Raw genomic sequence first — 23,880 nt, 5'->3', positions numbered from 1 at the left:
GTGTCTGTGTGTGTTAGGGGGAAGGCTGCCCCACCCCAGGGAGATGGGGGGCCCCCACCCTTTCAGTCCCCGGGGTGGGGGAGGGGGCAGGTCGGCGTCCGCGAGGCCAGAGAGGCCTCTAGTGGCCGCCGTGGGAAGCAGGAGAGGGCGGGCCGGGAGGGCACTTCCTGCCAGGGCCTGGGGCTGCCCAGTTTTGCAAAGGAAGTGCTGCCAAGGCCGGAGGGGCGGAGGCAGGAAGTGGGCCGGAGGCTCGTGCAAGGGCGCGGCTAGTAGGTGCTGAGAGGCCGCCGAGGGGCGGGTAGGGGAAGGCGGTGCGGAGGTCCAAGAGACCGAGTGCCAGGCCCACCGTCTCTCCAGAGACCTTGACGCCTCCGGCCGCCCGCCCCTCCCTCCCGACGCCTCGGAGGCCCGCCTCAGCCAAGGCCAAAGTTCTTCCGTTTGGAGATGAACTTGGCTTACCAGGAACTCGCCCCGCCCCCCCCACCCCCCCCACCCCCCCCCCCGCTCTGAGGCCGCAGGAGCCCCTCCCATCCGCCCCGAGACGGAGACCACACCCCTCCCGCCTCCAAATACCTTCCAGGGGCCTCCCCCAAGGACGCTGCTCAGCTTTACCGCTAATACTACCGAGTCCTCCGCGTGCAGGCATTTACCAACTTGCAAAGAGGGCATTTCTCCATTATGCAGGTCAGGTAACTGAGACTAAGAGGTAGAATAATTAGTACAGCGAGGCGCTCGGATCCACCCACCGCTGTGCACTAACCTTGCACTTGCACTCTTGAAGCCCCCCGAAACCTAGGGCAGCCCCTCCCTCCACCCACTCCACCGCCAAAAGATACACTGAATTGAGTGTGGCTTCACGGGACACAACCACTCCCAGCTTCAACGTCCCCCCAAAGACCACAGAAGCGGGATGGGGGTCTGGCGTTCTCTTTAGTTCTTGTCATAGTGTGGGGCTTTCAGTCAGAGAAGGCACTTAAATGGGAAGGTCACCCGATTCAGGCCAACCTTGTCCTCCCTCCCACCCCCAGTTCTGAGGGGAGGGGGGCAATGACATCTCCATTTGACATCCCCCTTGGCACTGCTACGTGGGTCCCCTTAACCGTTAGGCCTTGGGGAGAGCCCAAGGCCTTGACCTCCACACTCAGCATTTAGGGGGAAGGGGTTCCAGATAGAGAAGTCAGAGCTGGAAATCAGGATGTCCTGGGAGCTGCCCCCAGCCAGCAGGGGGTGAGGCTGGGGTCGACAGGGGATGGGTTGGCACTGGGGAGGGGAGACAGCTTGGCCAGGCTTCCTGGAGACCCCCAAACCCCACAAGAAGGGTCCCACCTCCTACAGCTCCCCAAAAGGCACCGGTGAAGTATGGAGTGGGTGGGGAGGCACTGATTAGGTGCAGGGACCCCACACACTCAGCTGGTGGGCCTAGCACAGAGCTGGGCACAGAGAAGGTGCTAATAATGTGTTTTGAATGAATAATTGGAGCAAAGAGGGTGTGAGGGACAGAAGACAGGGCTTGGGACTTCTTGGCCCAGCTTGTTTCATTCAGAAAATAGCAGTTTAAAAAATGTAAAAATCCTTTCCCTCCCTCCCCCCAGTTTATGGGTCCAGGAAAGGGGTGAAGGAGGGGTATCTCTACCCCAGCCCTTCCCTCTCCCCTTCCCCTAAAACTATATACACATATACATATTTATATGGCACCACAAAGGGGTCTTGCCTATGCCCCCACACTAGGAGCTGGGGGAGCCAAGCCCCAGGGCCTTGGGGTGGTCAAGGCAGATGTGAGGGGTCAGGTCTTGGCGTGGAGAGCAGCCTTCAGCTGCTGCTGAGCCTAGAGAAGCTGGACTCCGGGGTCCCATAGGACGCACCCTGCTCCCTTCACAAGTGGTAACAGATCTTCCCTCCCTGCCCTCTTAGGCAGAGATTGGTGGGGGGTCTGTGTCAGTCCCAAGGGAGGAGGTGCAGAGACTGGTTCCTCCCCTGCCAGGCTAGACTACAGCAATCTGGAGACTGTTCTGGGCAAGAGCTGACCTGATCGTGGCCCTGGGAAAACAGGGCAGGGAAAAGGGCTCTATGCAAGGCACTTGGTGTCCACTGTTCCCAGGCTGGGGGCCCAAGGCATGGGGCAGCAAGAACCCTGCCCCTCCCCCAAGCAGAACCAGAAAGAGCCAAGGGGCCCGATTTGGCAGCAGAGAAACATGGCAGCAGAGAGAGAGAAAAAGGGGGAGCTGCACGCAGGGTCCCACAGGTCCCCCAAGAAGAAGGAGGAGGTTCTAAGGCACTGACACAGGGACCCAGGGGCTCATTGCCCTTGGTGCAGCCCGCTGCCCCTTTCACAGCCTGGCCAGGCAGGTGGGGAGGGCCCACTTCCCCATGACGCTGAGGTGGCGGCAGCGGCCGCTGGGTTTTCTTAAGGAACAGTCCACGTGTGAGGGGCGTGGGCACCGGTCAGGGGCAGGTCCTGGCCCCCGGGGCGCCTCACTAGCTGCCGGGCCTTGGCTGCCTGAGCACTGAGTACACGTCATCCACGCGGCTGAGCTGCTCGAAGAAGGGCAGGAGGTCGTGGAGCTCTGTGTCACTCATGTTGTCAAACCAGGAAGCCACTGGTACCTGGGCAGATGGATGTGGGGCAGTGAGGGGGGCCGGGGCCTCTGGACACAGGATGTCCACCCAGAAGCCCCTTACCCGCAGTTTTCAAACATTCCTGGCAACACCCACAGTAAATCACATCTATGCATGCAATACAAGTCTTATGAAATGATACTTAATCTTACTGTTTGCAAAACACTCCAATATTTTCTATTCTATTTTGTTTTTTAAAAATTCCCAGCTAGGACCCACCGCATCACCTCTGTGACCCACTCACAGGTCACAGCCAGCAGTGTGAAACTGCTCCAGCATGCAGCAGGGGCCTCAGGCCCGGCCAGGCACTCTCTTCGCACAAGCAAACGGATCAAATGGTCACTAAGGGATGCAGTAGCAGGTGGATGAGGTGAGTGGGTGGCAGGCACAGGTCATCAAGGGCAGGAAGGAGGAATGGGAGGGCACCAGGCCCCGGACAGCACCCAGCATGGGAATGGGGAGGCCCCGGTGGTCCTGATGGCTGACCCTTTCCTTGGCTCTCAGCCCCTAACCCGGTCCTGCCCGGCACTCACGGCATTGTCTGGATGGAAGACGTAGGAGGCGGGCGAGTTGTCTAGGATGAGCACCCGCCGCAGGTCTCGGCCCAGCCGGCTCAGGTCCTTCACGTAATTGCCCCGGTGGAAGACGCAGGACTCACGAAACAGCCGCGCCCGGAAGGCCCCCCACTTGTCCAGTAGATCAGCTACTGGGTCTGCATACTACGGAGTGGAAGATGGGTCATCCAGGGCCAATGGTGAGTGACCCAGAGGTCAATCCAGCTGCAGGCTGGAGGCTCATGGGAGGCCGGTGGCCCCAGGAGCCCTTCAGCGTGGGGGGGACGGGACTCACCTTGGCAAGGCTGGCGGTGAACAGCACACACTCAAAGAGCTCGCCCATTCGCTGCAGGAACTCATCCACATGGGGCCGCTTCAGCACGTAGACCTAGGGGGTGGGCCAGTAAGGGAACTGCAGGCCTGCAAGGCCGGGGGGTGGGGGTGGGAGGGTGGCTGAGGGCCATGAGGGAGCAAACGGAAGAGTAGAGGTGCACAGGAGGGAGGCCGGTCCCAGGGTCTGCAGGCTCCATTTGGCCAGCCAGCCACTCCAGCTATCCTTCCAGAAGAGGATCAAAATGAACCTCCAACTTCTAGCTTCACGTCCTACCTCACGGGGCATCACTAATGCCCAGCCCTTCCCCAACTATGGCTTCAGCCAAATGTAGGGGCCTGGGGGCAGCCCCCTCACCCCAAGGCTGCAGGGCACCGACCCCCGAGCCAAGTAATGGAGAACAGGCTGGACAGCACACAACCTATCCTGAATTACTTGAACTGGGTCCCGGGCAAGGTGGGGCAAGGGGGAGCCGAGGAGGAACCCCACTCCCTGCAGGCCTTGGAGTTGGGCCAAGTCCCTCAGGGTCCGTGCGACCTCGGGCAAGTCTCACACCCTCTGGGGCCTCACATCGCACATCTATCAAAGTCCCGCCTGGGGTTCTCAGGATTGGCGAGAGGAGCCTAGGGTCTGGAAGGCAGATGCCAAGCCCCCCACCTCCCCCCCACACCCAGCCCCTCACCTGGTGGACCACCCCATCAATCTCCACAGGGATGATGAAGTCGGCGTTGTTCACTGGCTGTGGGGGGAAAAGGAGCTGCTGGGGCGGGGCCCGCAGAGACCATACCCCCAGTCCAGGGCAGGCCCCCTCAGAGACCCGGGGCTGAGGGCTGCTGGGCAGGGCCTACCTTGAAGGAGCTGTGCACCAGGGTCTCATCCAGGTCGATGACCACACAGATCTTGTCCACGTCCTGGGCCTTGGCCTCTGGGAGCAGGTACTGGACTGGGGTCTGCTGCAGGGACAGATGAGGTCATCGGGGGCACTTCTTTTAAGTTCTCTTAAAACCCAGTCATTTCTCCTAAGCACGTCTTCCCTCTCCCAGCCCTCTACCTGGGGAAGCACAGGGATAGTGGGGAGAGACCCTCCCCTTCCCAGCTTTGCCCCTGCCAACTGGAGCCTGGGGCAGGCCGCCTGGCTCTGGACCTCACTTCCCCACCTGGAACACCAAGGTAGAGAAAGCTCCCACCTTATAGAGTTCCCTTGGGTGGCAGTCTTGGGGCATTCAGGGACCGGCTGGGAGGGACCTGAGAGGGAGGGTGGCGGGCCTGGTGGGGGGCTCCACCCTCTTCCATACCTTCCAAGGCCTGCAGATGGGTCATGAAAAGCCCCTTTTCCTAAACATCCTCCAGGCTGAGCCCAGGCTGCCCCGGCAGCTCCCACCCGGCCACCACGCACCTTGGGGACAGCGCCGTTCTCCTCCACCAGCAGGGGCGCCCCACTGTGGGCGGGCAGGGCGTCCCCATCGTCCCGGCAGACGCAGCAGAAGAGCGAGTGGAGGATGCCCCGGCTCCGGGGCTTCTGAGAAGCTGCTGACTTCTGGTCACCTGCAGCAGGGAGGCCCAAGGTGGGGGTGTGCACTCTAGCCTGCAGAGTTGGGTGTAGGTGCCCAGGTGCGATCCCCTGGGTGAGAGGGTCTGGCCACGCCCCCTTCGTTGAAGGAGATACACTCCAGGCCCTCCTGACAGCCTTGACTCCACGTCACCCTGTGGTACCCAGAAATCCTCCTAGTGTGGGCACAAAGTTACCCTCATTAGGAAGTGGGCTGGCTGGAAGGGGACTACGAACAGTGCTTTCTCTTTTCCTCCCAGCCTTCATCACTACTGAGGATTCGGCCCCAGTGGGGGGCTTCCTGACACCCACCTACCCCAGCAGCCCCTGCTCCGTCGGCCCCTAACCAATGAGGGCTGGGGCTTGAGGCCCTGCCATCCACTCCCGCCTTCCTCCCATCCTTTCCGCCCACGTGGGTCCAAAGTCCTCACTAAGGCTAGGCCCCGAGGCTGGGAGTGGGGGAGCCTGGCTGGAACCAGTGTCCCGCAGCCATCTGCCGGCCCCGCCTCCTCCGCCCTCGCCCCGCCCAGACCTCCGACCTAGAGCTGGGCATCCGCCGCCTGATTGACGGGCCCACCCTCCACCGCCCCTCTACCGGGCCCCCTGCCTTCGGGCTGAGCTAGGACCAGGCCAGAGCTGGGCAGACCTGGAGGGACTCCCTAGTCTCTAAGGTCAACACCCGGACAGGGAGGGGCAGACCCCCAGCCTAGACCCTCCAGCTCCTGGGCGCCCGGTGGAGGCGGGCGGCACAGCTTACCGGGTCGGTGCGTGTGTGCACAGGCCCGGCGCCAAAGGGCCTGCAGCCCGGGCTCCTTGTGCCCCGCCCGTCGTACGGGACACCCCGCGGGCGCGCTAGCGACCCTTAGAAGTGGCTGCCCCACTCTGTGCCTCTGAGAGGCTCAGTGCTTCCACGCATGACGCGGAAGTTTGTTGGGATCGTAGCTGTGTATTGGCGGGAGATCCTTCCAACCCTCCCGAGCCCGCTGTCACCTCGGCACCCCCTCCGGCGACCCGACCCGGGCGATCGCGGCCCGGGGCGGAGCCTCAGAAGGTGGCCTGAAGGCGCCCTCTTCAACCCCCCATCTCCCAGCTTCATTGGCGCCAATGGGGGGGGGGAGGGGGCGACTGTCGGGCAACCAGCTACGCCAGCCCAGGAGACTAGGAAGGAATCCACTCTCTACCTCTGCCTCAGTTTCCCCACCTCGAGCACTCGGGAGCGCCCCAATGGCTCCAGGCCCCGCCCCGCGTCTCTGAGCCTCGGCTAGTTCAAACTCTTTCCCCGCTCCCTCTCCGGTTAGGAGCTCAGAGCTCCGCCGAGGCGGGCGCCCGGGGCAGCGGCGGCGACTGCCCCGGGTAGGGTCTCGGCCTCCTTCTCCTCCCCTCCCGCGGCTCCCGGGCTGCAGCCCCCTCCGCGCGGCCCCAGTACCTTTGCCCCGTAGCGGGCCCCGCGCCTCCTCCTTGGTGATCTGAGTAATGACGGCCGAGCTGTCCATGGGGCCGGGCGCGCTCCGCTCCGGCCGGACTCTGGCCCGGGCGCCCGGCCTCCCCCCCGGCTCGGGCCGGAATCGGGGCGCGGGGGGGAGGGGAGGGGTGGGAGGGAGGGATCCCCGCGAGCTTCGGAGGGGAGGGGAGCCAGGTTCTAAGGGGGAGGGGGAGGGAGGGGGCGCGGAGGAAACTTTGTTACAACATGGAGTTTCCTCCCCGCGAGGCGGATGCAAACATGGAACCCGGGCGCTGTTTCAAGGCTCCCCCTTAAAAGGGCAACGGCTTCGGCGTGACCTGGACTCGGCCGCCGCTTTCATCACCGCTGGGGCCGGCGCGGCTCTGCTGGCTGGGAGGCGGGCCCGGCCGGGTTCCTGCCGCGCTCCAGGGGGCGTCGCCTCTCTTCCTGCCGCCCGCCCGCGGGCCCGAGCCTCTGCGGCTGCGTGGCAGGACCAGCACTCGGCCCACTGTTCCAGACAGCCGAGCGCCCCGAGCCAGGGCCCGCCCCACCCGCCCCGAGCGCCCACGCCGGGGAGTGCCCGAGGGCGGCGCGGCTCCACCTCGGCGCTTTTCGAGAGCCAGACGCTAGCCGCTTCTTGATTTCCTCATCTGGGAAACGGGAATAACGCTCTCTGGTCTGCAAAATGGGTCTTCAGTGGTTGCGGGGGCCCCCTCGCGGTAAAGTTCTGAGCCAGTGAAGGCTCTCTCTCAGCTCCAAACGGCTGTGTACATCCGTAGAATTGTGCTCTTGACCGGACTGTGACTGTCAACACTCATCGCAGTTGCAGGCCAGGTATCCGGATCCGTAGGGCGTGAAAATTACTACTCCCAGCCCCAGAATGCCCCCTGCCGATCTCGCCCGGTAGCCCCATCCGGTGCCCTCGGCAGGGCACCAAGTGCCTCAGGGCTCTCGACTGCGCTGCTCCCTCTGCCTGGAAGAGTTTCCAGCTCCTTCTTGGAGCCAAATCCCACTGACCTCGATGAAATGCCACCTTCTCCAAGAGGCCTTCCTAGACCCTTCCTCTACTCTCCACGCCGGCCACTCTGTGATTATTGGGGCGGGGGGCTCACGCGGTGCCCGGACACAGTGGGCGCTCAATCCCTGCGGGCCAAACTTCTGACCGTGGGAGTGCACAGACACCAACTGGACGATTGTAAACACCCGTTTCATTTGGGGTGTACAGAGACACCAGCTGGCCGGGAGCCGCGTTTCCGCGCGGATTCTTCACGAGGGAAACTCCCGTGTTCTGCGCCGTGAGGTCTACAGTTGTTTGTGTGTGTGTGTGTGTGTGTGTGTGTGTGTGTGTGTGTGTGTTTCCTGTTTATGAAGTTCTTTCCATTCGTCCTTGCTATTTTGCGTTCGCTATTTTAAAAATAATAATAACGCCAAGCCTTGACAAACACGCCTCAGCACTTCCTTCCCCCGCGGGCCTCGGTGGCGGGGCGGAGCGGGCGCGTCCTGTCCCGTCCAGCCGCGTGGTGCGAGCACGGCGCACGTCCTCCAGGCCCAGGGCGGGGTAGGTTGGAGGGGGGAGGCGGGGAGGGGAGAGGCCCCGCGCCGGGGAGGCCGGGCAGTAGAGCGGCGCCGGCCCGGAGGCGCGCCAGCTGTGTGCCCCGCGCCAGGGGAGACAGGAGGTGGCCCCGGGCTGGGACTCCCTCCACCAAGACCTCTACCACCACCACCACCACCCTGTCCCGGGCTGGAACCCACGGCCCCCCTCCTTCCCTTTCGCCGCCCACACCGCCGCCATCGTTGCATTTAATACTAATAGCCAACGTGTAGCTAGCGCTTCGTCCTGCTCTGGCTGCGCCCCTTAGTCTCGCTCACTCCTCAGAACGACCCTCTTCCTCTCCCACTTTACAGATAAGGACATTGAGCTCCGAGAAGTGAAGCGACCAGACCCAGCCTTCCAGCGAGGGTAGAGGTGGGATCCTGGCCACCGGGTGGAGACCCCCTCCCCTTCGGCTGAGCCCCGGGGCGGGATGTCAGCTTTCCTCTCCGGATCCCGGCTTGCACTGACCCCAAAAGGAAATGTGTGGTGGAGGACTGAGTGACCCCCTGGCCTGAGCAGGGCGGCTCGCCTTCCTGTCCTTTTCGTTTCTCCCTCTCTGAAGGCTGGAAGCTGGCCGGCTGAACTCTTGAGAGTCAGAGTGGCTGAAGAAAGGGGTAGGGCACCGGGCAGTGTCGCTGCCCACCGCCGTCCCTGTTCCCCTCACCTCCCATCCCTAACACTAGCCCCGTCCAAGGCCTCTTCCCCTGGATGACCTTCCCAGGCTCTGATGCAGTGCCAGGCTCCTTCCCCCCCAGGGAGGAGTGGTGGCCAGTGAACGAGTCAGGAGGCCCCCTGCAGCAGCGCAGGGTCTTGGGGGTCTGTGGGGACAGAGGAGCCGGTGGAAGTATCGTGCAGGGTCTGGTGGGTTCTTTGGGTTTCCTCCCTTGTGTGTGTGTGTGTGTGTGTGTGTGTGTGTGTGTCACACCCAGCTGATATCCCTTAACTGCGGGAGGTCATCTTATCCACAATTTATTTTTCTCCTTGCACCCCAGGAGGAATCAGATCATAGGCGCTGTGGGTCCAGAAACACCAGGACTCAGCTGGGTTTCTCTCTGGCAGCTGTGGGCAAGTGACCTCTCTATTCAGCACCTCGGCTTCTTCAACTGCCAAATGGGGTTGGTAAGAGCCCAACCCAGGCAAGTGAAGTAGGGGATCCGTGTAGAAAGGCAGGGTGCCCACCGCAGGTCCTTCCCACCTGAGGGGCTGAGGAAACATCCCCTCCTTCCCCCTAGGAAGACCAAAGCTACTATGGGGGTGGAGGGAAGCCCTTTGTAGGGACCTCCCTGCCCAGAAATGACTGACCTTGGCCTGACCTCATTGCTAACACCTTGCTCAGGCCCAGGGTAGCCCTGTAGCTGACCCTTTGGTTTCCTCCCCTTCCTGCTTTCCTTGCCCCCAAGTTGTCAATGCCAGGCATAAGTATGCAGGTGACCAGCTTGCTCATTTTTCTGGAGCACCCCCCCCCTGCTCCATAAGATCCAAGAACACCCCACCCCCCAAGGTCGCACACACCTGTCCTCACTCCTGGCAAGTTCATTCTTCCTTGGCTGCCCCCCCCCCCCCCATTCAACTTTATAAATCCTGTCCAGGAGTTACCTTCTCTGGCCCTTGCCTCTCCTTTTTGTCTTTTGCAGGTGTGCCTAACACGCACTTCGTGTCCCCCCCCCCCCCCCCCCCCCCACTGTAGAGTGGTTTGTTATCATCTACCTAGCTGTCTCCCCCTACTGGAGTGTGAACTCTTGGAGGGCTGACATCTTTAATTCGGGACTTCGTTTCCCTCTCCCATGTCTAGCGCAGGGATGACACCCAGTTAATACCTAGTGAATTGATTGGAGAGTGTGTGCAGAGGTATAGCTGGGGACACTTCCAGGACGCTGGGCAGGAGTATGGAAGACGCCTTTCTCCATTATCTTGCCCCCATCCACCTTCCTTTTCCGCTAGCCCGGGTCCCATCTTCTCCAGGACCAAGCCCAGAGAGGGATTCAGCGGCCTTCTAGCTCAGGTACCCTCTCCCACCGTTTCTCTGATTGGGCCAGACCTGTCCCATCCCGTCACTCCTTAAGGGCCCCACTCGCATCGTTGCCCTTTTAAGAAAGAGGAAATTCTTCTCATAAACAAGCGCCTCAACCTGAGCGCGGAGCTTGCCCCGCCGGATCCCTGGGCAATCGAGGGTGCTTTCAGGCACAAAGCCCGCTCCAGGCTCACCCCAGGGCAAAGGCCTGGGGGCCCCTTCTGGTCACCTCTCTCCGCAGCTCCGGGGCAGTGGTCAGAGGGACCCGACGAGGCCGGAGGAGGGACTTGGGGGAGCCTAGAAACAGCCCAGGGAGCGTCTGTAAAGTGCAACCCTTGCACCGGGCGAAGGGGTGCCGGGCGGCTCCCAGCGGCCAAGGGGGTTCCCCGCCCACACAGCTCCCCTCCACCCTCCGCCTCCCCCCACCTTCCGAAGCCCCGGGGCGCGAAGTCGGAGCGCTTGCCTCCAGCTCTTGGGCCGGGAGGGAGTGAGGGCGCTCGGGACCGTCCCTGCCCCTAGGGGGAGCTGGGAGTCAGCACCCAGGGAGCGTTAAGTGCGCGGCGTGGGAGTCCCGGCCGCCCAGTCCCCTGGGGAAATAGCAAATGAATTGGGCCTCGGAGGCACGACTCTTGGGTTCCATGACCTGGCGCCTGAAGAGAAGTCTGCGCCTTGGTTTTATGGCCTGGAAAGTGGGTTAGTTTGAAGCTACTCTAGGAACTGACATTCGAATGGGGTGGGGGGCGGGGAGGACTCTTCTACTGGTCCAAGGATTTTGTTCTCTCCCTGTTTCTACTTTCCTGTGCCTTTGGATGAGAAGTAGACTAGCATTTATTGAGCATTCATCAAGCTAATCAGACCATCGTAAGTGCCAGTTTGATGCCTGTGTCCCGCCCCCAAATGGGTCCGTTTGTCAGGTCACTCCTATAGGCCCACAATAAATATTTTTGGAGTTACTATTATCTTTAAGTCCCACGTGCCAGGCATTGTGTTAAAGTGCTTTACATCCATCACACGGTTGGCGTTGTCCTCATTCTACAGATGAGAACACTGAGACTGGAGATTAATCACTTGTCCAAGCTGGCAAACAGCAAGTCTCTATGGAAGCCTGGTTAGCCTGCCTCCAAAACTCCCACTCCATCTTGTTGCCTCCACACACACACACCCCCCGGGGCAGGCCAGTCTGCCCCACTCATTCCACGCCCAAGCCAGGCCCTGTGTGGGAGATCATCCAGAGATCCTCTCCTTCTCCCCCTCTTCAGGAAGCCCATACAAGAAGTGTTGATGGGAGCTGTGGGCCAGAACGGTGGCTCCTTGGGCAAGGAAACAGGTCCAGACCTGGAGGAAGGGAGACCATGAGTCTGGGAGAGAACAAGGCCTCTGGGAAGCCTCCCCTCCCTGTGCATCCCCTTCCCCCAAAGCCTTCCATCTGTTGCCCCCTTTCTTCGCCTCCCCCATCCCCAAGGCACCCTCTGGCCCTACAGTACCAGGTAGGTGGTGAGGCCCAGATAAACCGCAGCCAGCAGGGCTACAAGGACGAAGTAGGCAGGGTGGGGGAGGCTGGGCAGGTAGATGATCACGAAGTAGAGGTTGATGGCACAAATCAGCGCCATGATGGAGGATGTGATGGCCTTGCTCAGCCTGGGGGAAGGGAGGGAAGCTCAGGACTGGCCCCATCTCCTCCTCCTTGTCTCCACTGCCCAAAGCTAGCCTGGAGCTGGGGTGGGGAGAGTGAGGGGATACACAAAGCCACTTTCTCTGGGCTGTGGGGCCTGGAGCAGACCCCTTGCCCACTACTGTCTCCTGGGCCCCCCAGGCTCCACACTGGCAGGATCTGGCAAGAGCAGAGTCTGAGGTGAGAGTGAGGAGCTCAGGGTCTAGAAGCAGCCCCCGACCCCAGATTCCAGATTCCAGCCCTATTGCCCTACACTTGCTAGCTGTGTGAGCCTGCACAGCTTCCTTAACCTGTATGAGCTTATGGATAATGGTAATTCCCACTTCAAGGTGGTTGTAAGGATCAAATGAGAATCGCAAGCATAGTGTTTGGGGTGGGGAGTACTCACCGGCCGTTGGCAAACTCCTGCATGAGGGCTGGCATGCTGGTGAATGTAAGGATAGGCAGCACAGCAAAGGGAAGCTGGGGAGAAGCAGGAGGATGGGGCTGAGGGTCATGGCCCTCAGAATACAGTAAGGAAGGGAGGAGCGGAGCAGGGCTCCATTCGTCCTTTGTCTGTGTGCCCTTGGACAAGTCTCCTAATCCATAATCACTCAGAGGTTTCTCCACCTCTGAGCGTTCCAGAGTTGTGAGGCTCCAAAGCAGGAGAAGCGTTTGGGGGCTCTGGTCCCAGGCTGCCTGAGTTTGCATCTCAGCTCTGCCACTGATCACTTAACTGTGTACATTCGTTTTCCAATCTGCACAACGGGGACAATGGTGGTTCCTACCCCTGGGATGTCTATGGGATTATGTGAGCCTTACAAGCAAACGTGTGTTTGGAATAGTGGGAAGGCGCTGGGGGACTGGGAGGGAGGGGGCGTGTGAAGGGTCCCTCTGAAGGATTGCTGGGGTTCCTCTTTAGCTCTGCAGGAGGGTGGGGGAGTGGCTAGGGCTCACCAGCAGGCTCTGCAGCACATTAAGCAGGTCGTTGAGCCCTGACAGGTCTTTCAGGTCCCTGAAGACTGCCACGAGCACGGTGGGCAGGATGGCGCAGGAGCGAGTGAGGAGCACGCGGGCAAAGCGTGACCAGCGCAGCTTCAGGAAGCCCTGGGGTGTGGAGTGGGCATTTTGGTGGTGGGTGCAGGACTAGGGATTCCAAGGGAGGGATCCTCTGTCGTCCCTCAGCCCACCTGGCATCAGGGAGAACGCTCTGTTTTTCCATCTCTGAAATGGGGGAGGCTCTGACCCTAGTTGGTGGAGAGAATGGATGAGGAGAAATAGGGGGGTCCCTCCCCCCGGGTTAATGCTTAAGACTAAACTTTTGGGGGGGGGAGGCGTCTACTAGTTTTGGGTCTGCTGCCTTGAGCCAGTCGCTTCACCTCTCCGCATTTCAGTTTTCTCATCTGTAAAGCGGGGCTTATAATAGTGACCTCTGGGCTGCTTTAAGGATCAGTGAGGCTGGTATCCGAGCCCAAGTGGTGTGCCTGTTGACCTCGGACCCCTGGGACTCCCCGGCCCGCTCCCCAGGCCCCACCACCTCCATCACAAACTGTCCCGCGTAGGTGCCGGTCATGGTGGAGCTCTGTCCGGCCGCTAGGAGGCCCACCGCCCAGATGTAGAGAGCAGCCGGGCCGAAGAGACAGCCCAGGATCACGCCCTGCAGGGAGGGGTGTGGTTAGAGCCGTGGTACCGCCCCGGAGCAGGCTCCGCCCCCTGGTGGGCGTGGCGACGAAGCCTGCGGGATCCTTACATTCCATGCCCGCCTCCACCTGTCGCTTACTCCTTGGTAAATGTCCACCTCCACTGTAAGGTTGTTCTTGGGGAAGATCTTGGCATAGTCGTGGAGGCTGCTGTTGGCACAGACGTCGAACTGTGGGCACCGGGACAGTAGGAGGGAGATGTGAAGTCTCAGAAAATCAGACTGCCAGGTCTTGACCAGGGGTTGAAAACTGGCGACCCGCAGGCCGAATCCGGCCAGATATATTTTGCTTGATTAACGGATGTTTTTTCTCTTTAATGTGAATTTGTTGCCGACATCTAAAATTGAGAAGAATTCACACGGGAACCCAGTTTCCAGGGTTCTGTTGCATTTGTAGGGAATGGCATTACCACAAAGAGACAATTGGCTGGCAGTGAGTCCAGCTGCTCCACGGTCCCCTCTCCCTTACACGGGACCCACTTCCCACAACTCTGAGGCTGGCCTGGTCTTCAAGGCCACATAGCAAGGCAGTGGCCGTGCCCAAATCCCAGGAGACTTGGTCAGTCGTCCCCTGCAGTGCTCAGCCTTCAGTAAGCACCCCACCGCTGGCTAGCAGCTGTTAGAGCCACGTGAGAGAGACCCACTTGGAGAGGAGACAGGCACAGGTCCCAAACCCCAGAGAGCCAGGGAGGAGCTTTGTATCATTGACTGCTCTACCCCCCACTGCCTGATAACATAACAAATCCTCAGTAACTATTTGCTGAATGAATAAAGATTGTCAAGAGAAAGGACTCAGAGAATTCCCAACTCCCTGCTCATGCTCAGGCAGGCGCCTACTCCCAGAATGCCCTGCCTGCAGTTTGCTGGACAAATCCTGTCCATCCTTTGGGGAGCACCTAGGATGCGGGTCCTCTAAGACTCAGCTCCGCCCTCCCAGTCTCCTCCTTTGATTGTCTGTGCCTTGCAGGCCCTGGGGTGGGTCTGACTCTCTAAGAGCCTGCCCCCGGGCAGGGGAGAGCTGTGACTCTCTAGCAGAGTGGGGAAGTGGTCTCAGCCAAAGGCCAGATCGCAGACTCCCACCCCTACCAGTGCTGGAAGTGCAGACAGACACTCCGGGGCTTAGATGCATTGCCTGGAATCCCCAGCAAAGCCTGCGGGGCTTGTGTGGGGGGGGCCTGCCCTGGCTGTGTGGGGAGGTGTCTCTCACCGCAGCCTGGTTGGTTTGCTGGTAGAAGGCCTGTCCAAAGACTGCCACAACAAAGAGATTGATGAAGAAGGAGACAGACAGGGCGATGGTGGCCTCAATCAGGAAGTACATGTTGGCTTCTCGGATGTCTGCCCGGCGAGACCGGTCTATCTCTCTAGACTGCAAAGGTCAGAGGGGAAAGAAAAGCCAAAGTTCCTCAGAGCTACCCCGACATTCTCCACCCTCACACATCTACTGATGTTCCCTCCAAACCCCAGTTCTTTCTGAAGCCCTCTCCATGGCAGTTTGGTCATGGCCTTGATCAGCTGACACCCTTCCTGCATGCCCAGTTAATTTCCGCCCCAGGGCCTTTGCACTTACCACTCCCTCTGCTTGGAATATCTTCTCTGATCCTCCTTCCCATCCTTCAAGTCTCAAAGATTACCTCCTTAGCAAGGCCTTTCCCGACTACCTTTTCTAAAGGAGCCCCTCCTTAGTCTTTCTCTGCCATACTTCTCTGTTTTGTTTCCTTCAAAGCACCTTTCACAATCCATAATTTTCCTTTTTTTTAATTCTTAAATTTTTTAGTTTTAATTTTTTTTTTTTTTGAGAGAGAGAGAGAGCAAGCCCACAAGTGGGGGGGGGGGTGGTGGGGGAGAGACCAAGGGACAGGGAGAGAGAATCCCAAGCAGGCTCCGGTCTGTCAGGGCAGCGCCGGAGGTGGGGCCGGAATTCACAAACCGTGACATCATGACCCCAGCGGAGATCAAGAGTCAGACTTTTAACTGACCGAGCCACCCAGGGCCCCCGTAATTCTTTCCTTTATCTGTTTACTTGCTCATGATCTGTCCCCCCCGCCCCGACTAGAAATGCAAGCCCTAGAAAGGCAGACGGCTTGTCTGCCTTTTCATCATTGACCCCCTTTTCCCACGCATAGTAGATGCTCTATTACTACATTCTGAATACATAGAGAATGATTCCCTTCCCGCCTGAATCCGGAAGGCAGGAGCCAAAGGGGCGGGGCTCCAAGTTTGGAGGCCACCAGAGCGTGGCTGAAGGGAGCAGACATCCCTCCCCCTCCCTCTGCTCACCTTGACTAGGGCCGAGTGCAGGTAGATGTTGTGGGGCATGATGATGGCTCCAACGATGCCCACGGCCTGCAGCAGCTCAGGACTGCCGCAGCCGGAGCACGAGGGCAGGAGCAGGTCCCGGAGGAGCGCTACCTGGGCTGGACGGGCCACCACGTACTGCGGGGAGGAGCCTCCTTAGGCCAGGCCACGCCACGTGCAGCCATTCCCACCATCCACCCTGACCCTGGCCGCTAGGGGGCTTCTCGAGGAGCCCGGAGGAACAGCCTTGGTGGAGGGTATGGAGGCTTTGGCTTCCCACCTCATAGCCGAAGGTCAAGGCCATAACTGTAATAAGGAATCCAAAAAAGGCTTCCAGCTTGCGTAACCCTAGGGGGAAAGCAAAGGGGAACAACAAGAGCGAGAAAAATGACAAAAATTGTAACAGAAGCAATTATTAATGGCTACTATCTTGAGCAAGTTTCAGGCACTGTGCCAAGTGCTTAACGTATATATTGCCTCAGTGAGTTCTCGCCACAGCCGGTGAGGTCTGTGCTATTATCGTCCCCGCGTTATAGGCGAAGAAACAGAAGTCTCAGTAACTTGCTCAGGGCCACACAGCCAGAGTGAGGGAGCTGGGAGCCCTTCTCTCAGTACAGCGGAGCTTGGTTTCTTCATTCACTTGTTCCCCCAACCCAGTCCCTTGGGAGATTGAGGGGCACACCCACCGTAGTTGTCAAGGAAGAGGAAGAAGAAAGTGTCCACGATGGTGATGAGGACGCCGCCCCAGAGTGGGATTCTGAAACCAGAGTGGCCGAGGTCAGCCCAGCCTCAGGGCAGGACACTGTGGAATCTGGACTCCTGGGAGCGGGGACCCAAGTGGCCCCAGGCAGCTAAGGCAGAGGGGGGTGAGAGTGTGCTGGAGGCGGGAGAATGGCACTAGGCGCTGGTGGGGGACCAGCATGGCAGGGAGCTCGGGGCTGCAGTCCTGAAGTCTGCGTGGTGACTGACATCACTTTACGTTTCTGGGTCCCTGTTCCCTATTGGGCAAATTGAGCAACAGCTCTAAAGTCAGAGGGGACTGGGGGTGAAGGGGACGGGGGAAGGACGAGGCCTGGGGAAGAAGGAGCACAAGTCCCCAGCGCTGGACTGAAGAGCTGGGGCCCCTGGTGGCAGTACCGTCCAGCTGACAGCAGATTGAATGCGATAGCCGTGCCGATGACCTCCTGCATGTCCGAGCCCACGATGGCTAGCTCGATGGTCAGCCAAAGGAGGGTGCGGGGCGCCTGGGGGGAGGAGGGAGCACCGCATCAAGGCTGGGCCAGATATTGTTGTTATTTGTTGATGTCCCGGACCTTTCCATACCCGGCACAAACTATGTTTGTCGGCCTTGCCAGCTGGCCTCCAGTTAGGTTTTGTAGGAAACAGTTAAGGGAGATTAAAAGGCAGGGAGGGATCACTCTTTCCCCCTACTTCTAGTGGTGTTTCTGGCACAGGCACCATCAAGGGCACCAGGCTTCCCGGGCTCCACCAGCGTTGGTGGCTGTTTTGACAGTAGCGGTCAAGCTTCCTGAAGGCAGCAAATGATGGCTCTTGGGCTGCTGCCCAGCAGCTTCCTGATCTTGGATGAACACCTCCTTCCCTTGTTCCTTCAGTCCTTTCATCACCTTTGTGACCACACCTCTGCATTGAATACCTTTGAAAGATCTCATGGCCAGGTCTCTGTTTCCCTGCTTGGACACCGACAACGACCAAGTCCCCAGTGTCTACCCCAGCCGGTGACCATCCCAAGCCAATGCCTACCTATTTTGCACCCTGGGCAGGTCACTTCCCCAGGTTTCAATTTCCTCTCCTGTAAAATGAGCAGATGATGTCTAACAGCCCTCTTAGTCTGGGTACTATTCGTTCGAGCCTCAGTCTTCTCATCTATCAAATGGGCTTGTGATGCCTGACTTGAGATGATTTATTTACTTGATCATAGAAGCTGTAAATGGCTGTTTGGGGTTTGGGATCTGTGGATGCTCCCTGTCCAGGCCCACCAGGCTCACCTTATGGTAGTAGAGATGGCAGACCTCGCCCAAGTCCTTGCCTGTCACCACACCCAGTCGGGCAGCGAGCCGTTGGCAGAGCAAGCCCAGCACCGTGGCCCACAGCAGCACCCACAGCAGCTGAGAGAAGGAAGGGAGAGGCCTTCAGCCTCGTGTGTGTGTCTGGGGGCGGGGGGAGGGGGGGTGCTGGCTGACAAGTCCAGACTGCTGGTACCCTCTAACCAAGGACGCTCCTTGGGGACAGAGTGGAGGAGGTGAAGTGAGAAGACCAACATCCCCCCCCCCATACACCCCCCATTCTGGCAGGGCTGCCCTGGGGACCCTTCTCTGGCCCATTTGAATGTAATACCCGCTCCCCCAAACACCAGTCATGTAGGCCACTCTGGGGAGATGTGGCAAGCTGGGGGGGGTCTCCTCCCACTTAGCTTGGTCACCCCTCCTCCCCATGGTGCCCCGACTCAATCACTTTGAATCCAGCCACGGCACCAGCCTGAAGATCTGACTCGATGTTTCCCGGGTCCAGGAAAGCGATGCTCATGAGGAAGCCAGGCCCCGTGAAGGCCCACAGCTTCCTCAGGCTGAATGTGCCCTGCGGGTGGGATGAAGTGACGAGGTCTTGGGTGGTAGCTCCTGACCTTGGCCAGCCCCCAGCTGAACCCCTCTGGGCTCATCAGCCCGGGCTGGCCAGCCCTGCCCACCACTCCCCCATTGCTGGATCTGCCACCCCGGGGGTTAGTGGAGGGTGTGGGGTGGGAGGAAGCAGCAGGATTTACTGAGTCATGGTGGATTTACTTTCTGCATCAGTCAGATTCGGCAACCCACAGGCGCCTGAACAGCAGCCTGCCTCACGCTCGCCCTGACTCAGCAGATCCTCAGAGCCCAAAGGGGTTCTTTCCTCGGGCCAAGCCTGCCGGGTCTTGTTGCTCGCTCCCCAGTCCTCCTCAAACCATGGTCCCTCCTCTCTGTTGTCCACTGAGCCTAGGGTCTCCCCACCCCTAGGAGGCTTGGCCTGGCAGCCTGAGAATCTGCTAAAGATTCTGGAAATGCGAGGTGACAGCATCCCAGAAGATAGCCTCGAGCCTCCTTCACTTCCCCACATGCCCTCCTCCGGGTCCTTTCCTTTAAGTACTGCAACAAACGCTCAAGGCTCCAACCTGAACTCACCGTAGCCCCTTTCTCTCCATAAGAAAGCTGGGATTCATTCAGAAAGCCGCTTGATAATTTTTACACACAAAAAAACGATCCCCTGCCCCCCGGCCCCCGGCGAAGAGCTAAGGACAGAAACAGAAAGGGTACAGTGTCCACTGTCAATCACTGCTGCTCAGAGCTAGAAGGGACTTCCCACAGTCTTCAGGAGAGCCCTTTGCCCTGGCCTGTGGGATCCCATAGCATCCTGCCAATCCTGAAAGACCCCAGGAAGTTTCCAGCATTCCCACCGGTTCTGTGTCCGGGATGAGGATCTTCTCGCTCAGGTAGGTTGCTTTGAGAGGCTCTTTCTGTGGCTCTGAGCTGGGTGGGCTGGAGATGGAGCCATAGCTGCTCCTGCTTAGACTTTGAGGGCTGCTGTCACCTGCAAAGGGCCCCAGTGAGCCATGGTGAGTGATTGGCTTCTTTCTGGTGGCCCATGGCTAAAGCCATGTGTCCTCCTTCCCTACGTCCTTCTGGCAAAGTGGAGTAATTGAGCCCAGTGAACAGTGACTCCCAGCGTGGGTCCATCACCTCCACCCCTCGACCAAACATTTCAGAAGATGCGTGGGAAGTAGAGCTTCCAGAATTACTCTCCTCCCATGTGAGCACATTGGTTCCCGAACCAGATCTCTCTTGCCCCAGAAGATGCAGAGGAGGACCCTGGGCTCTGAGGAGGGCATACTGATGCTAATATGGATGTTTCTTGCCCTCACTCCTGCCTCCTCCGTCTGCCAAGTAAGCTCCAGGAACGCCAAACACACAAAGGACAGACAAAAGGGATGCTGTGCCCCTGGGGATGCGAAGAGCCCAACCCCAGGCTGGGGTCCGGAATTGGGTCGAGACTGGGACACCCATGGGGGATAAGGGGCTTCCTTTGCCTCTCTGACTCTCCCTACTCCCAACCCCCTTTGGAGCCTCTGACCCCAGAGGGGGCTACTCACCTGTCATGAGGACCGCAGGCGCAGGCACTCTCCGCGCGTGAATGGGATGCTGAGCCTATACTCAGCTCATGCCTCCTCTCTGAGTGCCGGTGCGTGTCACTATGTAAGCCCACGCCCTCCTCTCCATCCTCAGCTGATCTAGGCTGTCCTCACACACAGGGGGCATTGTGAAACACGTTCCAAAGGCAGAAGTGGCCAGCTGCAGCGGAAGAGTCTAGGCCAAAATGCAGGAACTTTCGTTCTCCTCCTGGCCCGAGGCCCACAACACTTTTGGCCCCCTTCCAGGCACCCTGAATTCTGTGCCTCCCCAGTTATCTCTAATTTCAGGACATTTCCTGCTCTGTGGGCATTCACATCCAGATCACAAGACTGCCTTCTCCAACCACCCCCCAGCCCAGACACAAGCAGTCAGGCCCTTTTCTTCAGTCTGGAGTCCCCAGCCACGAAAGTCCCGATGACCACCCAGGCTTCTGTTTCCCATTGAATGCCTCTCCAGAGGAGAGGACCTTGAGGTCTTCTGTCACAGGGACATGCGTTGATGATTCAGGCCAAGGAGAGCCTTGGAAGAAAGGGGCACCAGAAATTCTGGACCTGAGTCTGCCACCGATTCACTTGAGATGGTCACCAGACCCATCCCTTTCTCTGAGCTCATTTCTTCTGTAAAATGAAAGGCTCAGACTAGCTAAGAGGTCAAAACGTTAGGTGTCCAAGGAGGCCAGGCAGGTAAGACAAACCATGAGACACGGGGGTAAGAAAAATGGTGTCGGATGACAAACGACACTGAACCTCAGTGCTGGGAGGGATCAGTAGGGAGTGGTGGAGACTAGTAAAACGAAGGTCATATGCTCTGAAGAGGGCAGTGCCTACAGACTTCTAGCCAATTGTCATCTGGGATGTGTGTCCAGCCAGTGTCACCATATCTTCTGATTTGTCAAGGATGCTGGACAATTTGGACTTTTATACAACATAGGCTTTTTGAATCCTGGGCTCAAAAAGTGGAAAATATTGTGTAATCTAAACAAAATATTCCTTCAGGGTAGCTTCCGCTTGAGGGTTATGAGTCTGTAACCTCTGGGTGAGTGGTGGGCAAGATTTTTCCAGCTCCTGATCACTTCTCCTTGCCAGTCCCTGTGCCCACACCACCACTTACCTCCCTTAGGCCCTTCTTCCATGCCCACTCCTGCCTTCTATCTTGTGGTCTTCCTTTTCTGCCAAGAAGATTCAAGACCAATCTTTGGGGTTTCCAACTCCAAAGTCTGAAACCTCAGGATCCAGAGAAAACAGGTGCAAGCTCTCAGGCCCAAACGTGAACCAGGATATCGCCACGTTGAGTCAAACACGTTAGACAAGGCTTGGGAGTCGGATGGGGGCATTGGCATCCAAGTTCCTGGCTGCTCGTGGATTGGGGAGTTTGGAGGAGCTGGAGAAGTGGGGGTGCGGTAAGAAGGGCGACTGATAGGTCATACGGGAGAGAGCAACGTCAGGTTTGTCACTGTGCAATCCTATTGCTTAAGATATCACCACCATCTCACGTTTCCCAATCACTACCTTGGGCTCATGTGGGGATGGCTGGGGTTGGGGCTGGGGTAGGATATTGTAATGGTTAATTTTATGTGCCAACCTGACAGGGCCACAGGGTGCCTGGATATTTGGTCAAACTTTCAGGGTGTGTTCTTGGGGGTATTTTCAGAGAAGGTTAACTTTTTGGAATCCATAGGTTGAGTCAAGCAGATTTCTCTCCTTAATGAACATGGGCCTCATCCAACCAACTGAACAGAACAAAAGGCTGAGTAAGGAAGAGTTTGCTTTCTCTGTCTTTGAACTGGGATATTGGTCTTCTCCTGCTTTCAGGCTTGGCTTGGACAGGAACTGAGACCATTGGCTCTCCTCCTTCTCAGTCCTTCAGACTCAGAACAGAATTACATATACCATCGGCTCTCTTGGGTCTCCAGCTTATAGATCTTGGGACTCCTCAGCCTCTATACTCACATGAGCCAATTCCTTATTATCTATCTATCTATCTATCTGTCTATCATCTATCTATCCATCTATATTTTCTATTGGTTCTGTTTCTTTGAAGAGCCCTAAAACACATATCTTCCTCTTTGTATCTTTTGCAGGGTTTTACCTATAGTTAGGACTCAGTGAATATAATTGGTTAATGAGCAATCAGTACTGTGCACAACCACCACCTTACGGAAGGGTAGTATCGTGTAATGGTTAAGAGCAGAGTTTCTACACAGGTTATCAGCAAGTGGGAAGCTACTGAGCTAAGGCTCCAGAAATCCACATAGCGAGCCCCTTGGATTTGGAGCTGTTGCTGAATACTAAACCCTGCATGAGAAAGGTAAGATTTCATGAAGCCCAATTCACTCAAAATGGACCACAGACTTAAAAGTAAATATTAAACTATAAAATTTTTAGAAAGAAAGTAGGAGAAAATCTTCAGGCTCTAAGATGAGACAAAGACTTGTTAGACTCAACACCAAAAGCATGACCCATAACGGGAAAAATTGATAAATGAGACCTCATCAAAATTACCAATGTTTGCTCCATGGAAGGACCCTTTTAAGAGGATAAAAAGACAAGCTAGAGACTCAGAAAAAATATTTGCAAATCACATATCTGACAGAGGACCAGTATCTAGAAATAGAAAAATCTCTTAAAACTCAATAGTGAGGGCCATCTGGGTGGCTCAGTTGGTTCAGTGTCTGACTGTTGATTTCTGCTCAGGTCATGATCTCACAATTTGTGAGATCAAGCTCCATGTTGAGCTCTGGGCTGAGAGTGTGGAGCCTGGGATTCTCTCTCTCCCTCTCTGTCTCTGTTCCTCTCCCACTCGTTCTCTCTCTCTCTCTCTCTCTCTTTCAAAACAAACAAACGAACATTAAAAAAAATCTCAACAGTGAAAAGCCAAGCAATCCAAGTAGAAATGGGCAAAAATCATGAACAGACATTTCACCAAATAGGATGGATATACAGATGGCAAACAAACCCATGGAAAGATGTTCAGCATCATTAGCCATTAGGGAAAGGCAAATTAGAATCATAATGAGATATCGCTATGCTCCTATCAGAGTGGTTAAAATAAAAAATCACAACACCAAATATTGCCAAGGATGTGGAAAAACTATATCACTTATAGATTTTTGGCTGGAATGTAAAATGGTACAGCCACTCTGGAAGTAGTTTGGGACTCTCTTAAAGAACTAAAGATGTGGGGTGCCTAGGTGACTCAGTTGGTTAAGCGTCTGACTCTTGATCTCGGCTCAGGTCACGATCTCACGGTTGGTGAGTTCGAGTCCCATGACGGGTTCTGCACTGACAGCATGGAGCTTGCTTAGAATTCTCTCTCTCTCTCTCTCTCTCTCTCTCAAAAATAAATAAACTTAAAAAAAACTAAAGATATAACTGTCATATGATCTAGCAATTGCACTCCTGGACTTTTTTCCCCAGAGAAATGATTTATGTTCACACTTAAATCTGCACACAAATTTTTATAGCAGCTTTATTTATAATAGCCCAAACTGGAAGTAACCCACATTGTTCTTCAACGGGTGAATGGTTGACCAAACTATGGTATATCTATAGGATAGAATATACTCTTGGGCATTTTTCCCAGCGAAACTAAAACTTATGTTCATACAAAAACTGGCATATGAATTGTAGCTTTATTTGTAATAGTCAGAAACTAGAATTAGCCCAGATGTCCTTCAACAGGAGAATAGTTAAACTAACTTCAGGACAAACCGTGGATTACAATTTAACAATAAAAGAAACAAACTATTGATACAATTACTTGGATGGATTTCCAGGAAATCAAATCAGTGAAAGAGGTCTATCTCAAAAGGTTACATACTGTACTGTTCCATTTATAAACCAGTTTTGCAATAAGAGTTTTGGAAGTGAATGTCAGATTAGGGGCCGCTGGTGGGTGTGGTGGAGGGTAGAGAGGGAAGTGGATGTGATTATGGAAGGGTAATTTGAAGGATACTTTCGATGGT

At 57.1% G+C, this 23,880-nt stretch overlaps 2 protein-coding genes and 1 long non-coding RNA gene across 6 annotated transcripts; 1 reads left to right on the top strand and 2 right to left on the bottom strand.

The window, feature by feature from the left end:
• Positions 1 to 911: 911 nt before the first annotated feature.
• CTDSP1 (CTD small phosphatase 1) lies at positions 912 to 6,609 on the bottom strand. 4 transcript variants are annotated; one of them, XM_027050771.2, is made up of 7 exons: positions 6,477 to 6,609; positions 4,898 to 5,046; positions 4,350 to 4,454; positions 4,184 to 4,240; positions 3,466 to 3,558; positions 3,150 to 3,335; positions 912 to 2,604 (listed from the first exon to the last, which is right to left on the bottom strand). In XM_027050771.2, exons 1-7 carry the CDS (start codon positions 6,541 to 6,543, stop codon positions 2,476 to 2,478), a joined length of 786 nt encoding a protein of 261 aa, XP_026906572.1. In that variant the 5' UTR covers positions 6,544 to 6,609; the 3' UTR covers positions 912 to 2,475. The 4 variants fall into 4 exon arrangements, with proteins under 4 accessions (XP_026906572.1, XP_026906578.1, XP_026906581.1 ...); XM_027050777.2 differs by having other exon boundaries at positions 4,350 to 4,451; XM_027050780.2 differs by lacking the exon at positions 4,184 to 4,240.
• A 1,302-nt stretch (positions 6,610 to 7,911) lies between these two features.
• LOC128314128 (uncharacterized) lies at positions 7,912 to 11,269 on the top strand. The gene is made up of 3 exons (XR_008295571.1): positions 7,912 to 8,049; positions 8,397 to 8,699; positions 9,078 to 11,269. It is a non-coding gene; the product is annotated as an uncharacterized LOC128314128 (long non-coding RNA).
• Positions 10,907 to 20,062, bottom strand: SLC11A1 (solute carrier family 11 member 1). The gene is made up of 15 exons (XM_015066678.3): positions 19,877 to 20,062; positions 19,184 to 19,317; positions 18,214 to 18,336; positions 17,748 to 17,867; positions 16,879 to 16,985; positions 16,428 to 16,498; positions 16,022 to 16,089; positions 15,724 to 15,879; positions 14,654 to 14,812; positions 13,528 to 13,617; positions 13,285 to 13,404; positions 12,705 to 12,854; positions 12,157 to 12,230; positions 11,581 to 11,734; positions 10,907 to 11,431 (listed from the first exon to the last, which is right to left on the bottom strand). The coding sequence occupies exons 1-15, from the start codon at positions 19,881 to 19,883 to the stop codon at positions 11,321 to 11,323; spliced, it is 1,644 nt and encodes a 547-aa protein (XP_014922164.1). The 5' UTR covers positions 19,884 to 20,062; the 3' UTR covers positions 10,907 to 11,320.
• Between the last annotated feature and the right edge of the window lie 3,818 nt (positions 20,063 to 23,880).

This window comes from Acinonyx jubatus, chromosome C1 (genome assembly GCF_027475565.1).
Source record: "Acinonyx jubatus isolate Ajub_Pintada_27869175 chromosome C1, VMU_Ajub_asm_v1.0, whole genome shotgun sequence".
Classification (NCBI taxonomy): domain Eukaryota; kingdom Metazoa; phylum Chordata; class Mammalia; order Carnivora; family Felidae; genus Acinonyx; species Acinonyx jubatus.
This window is presented reverse-complemented; position numbering and strand designations above follow the sequence as displayed.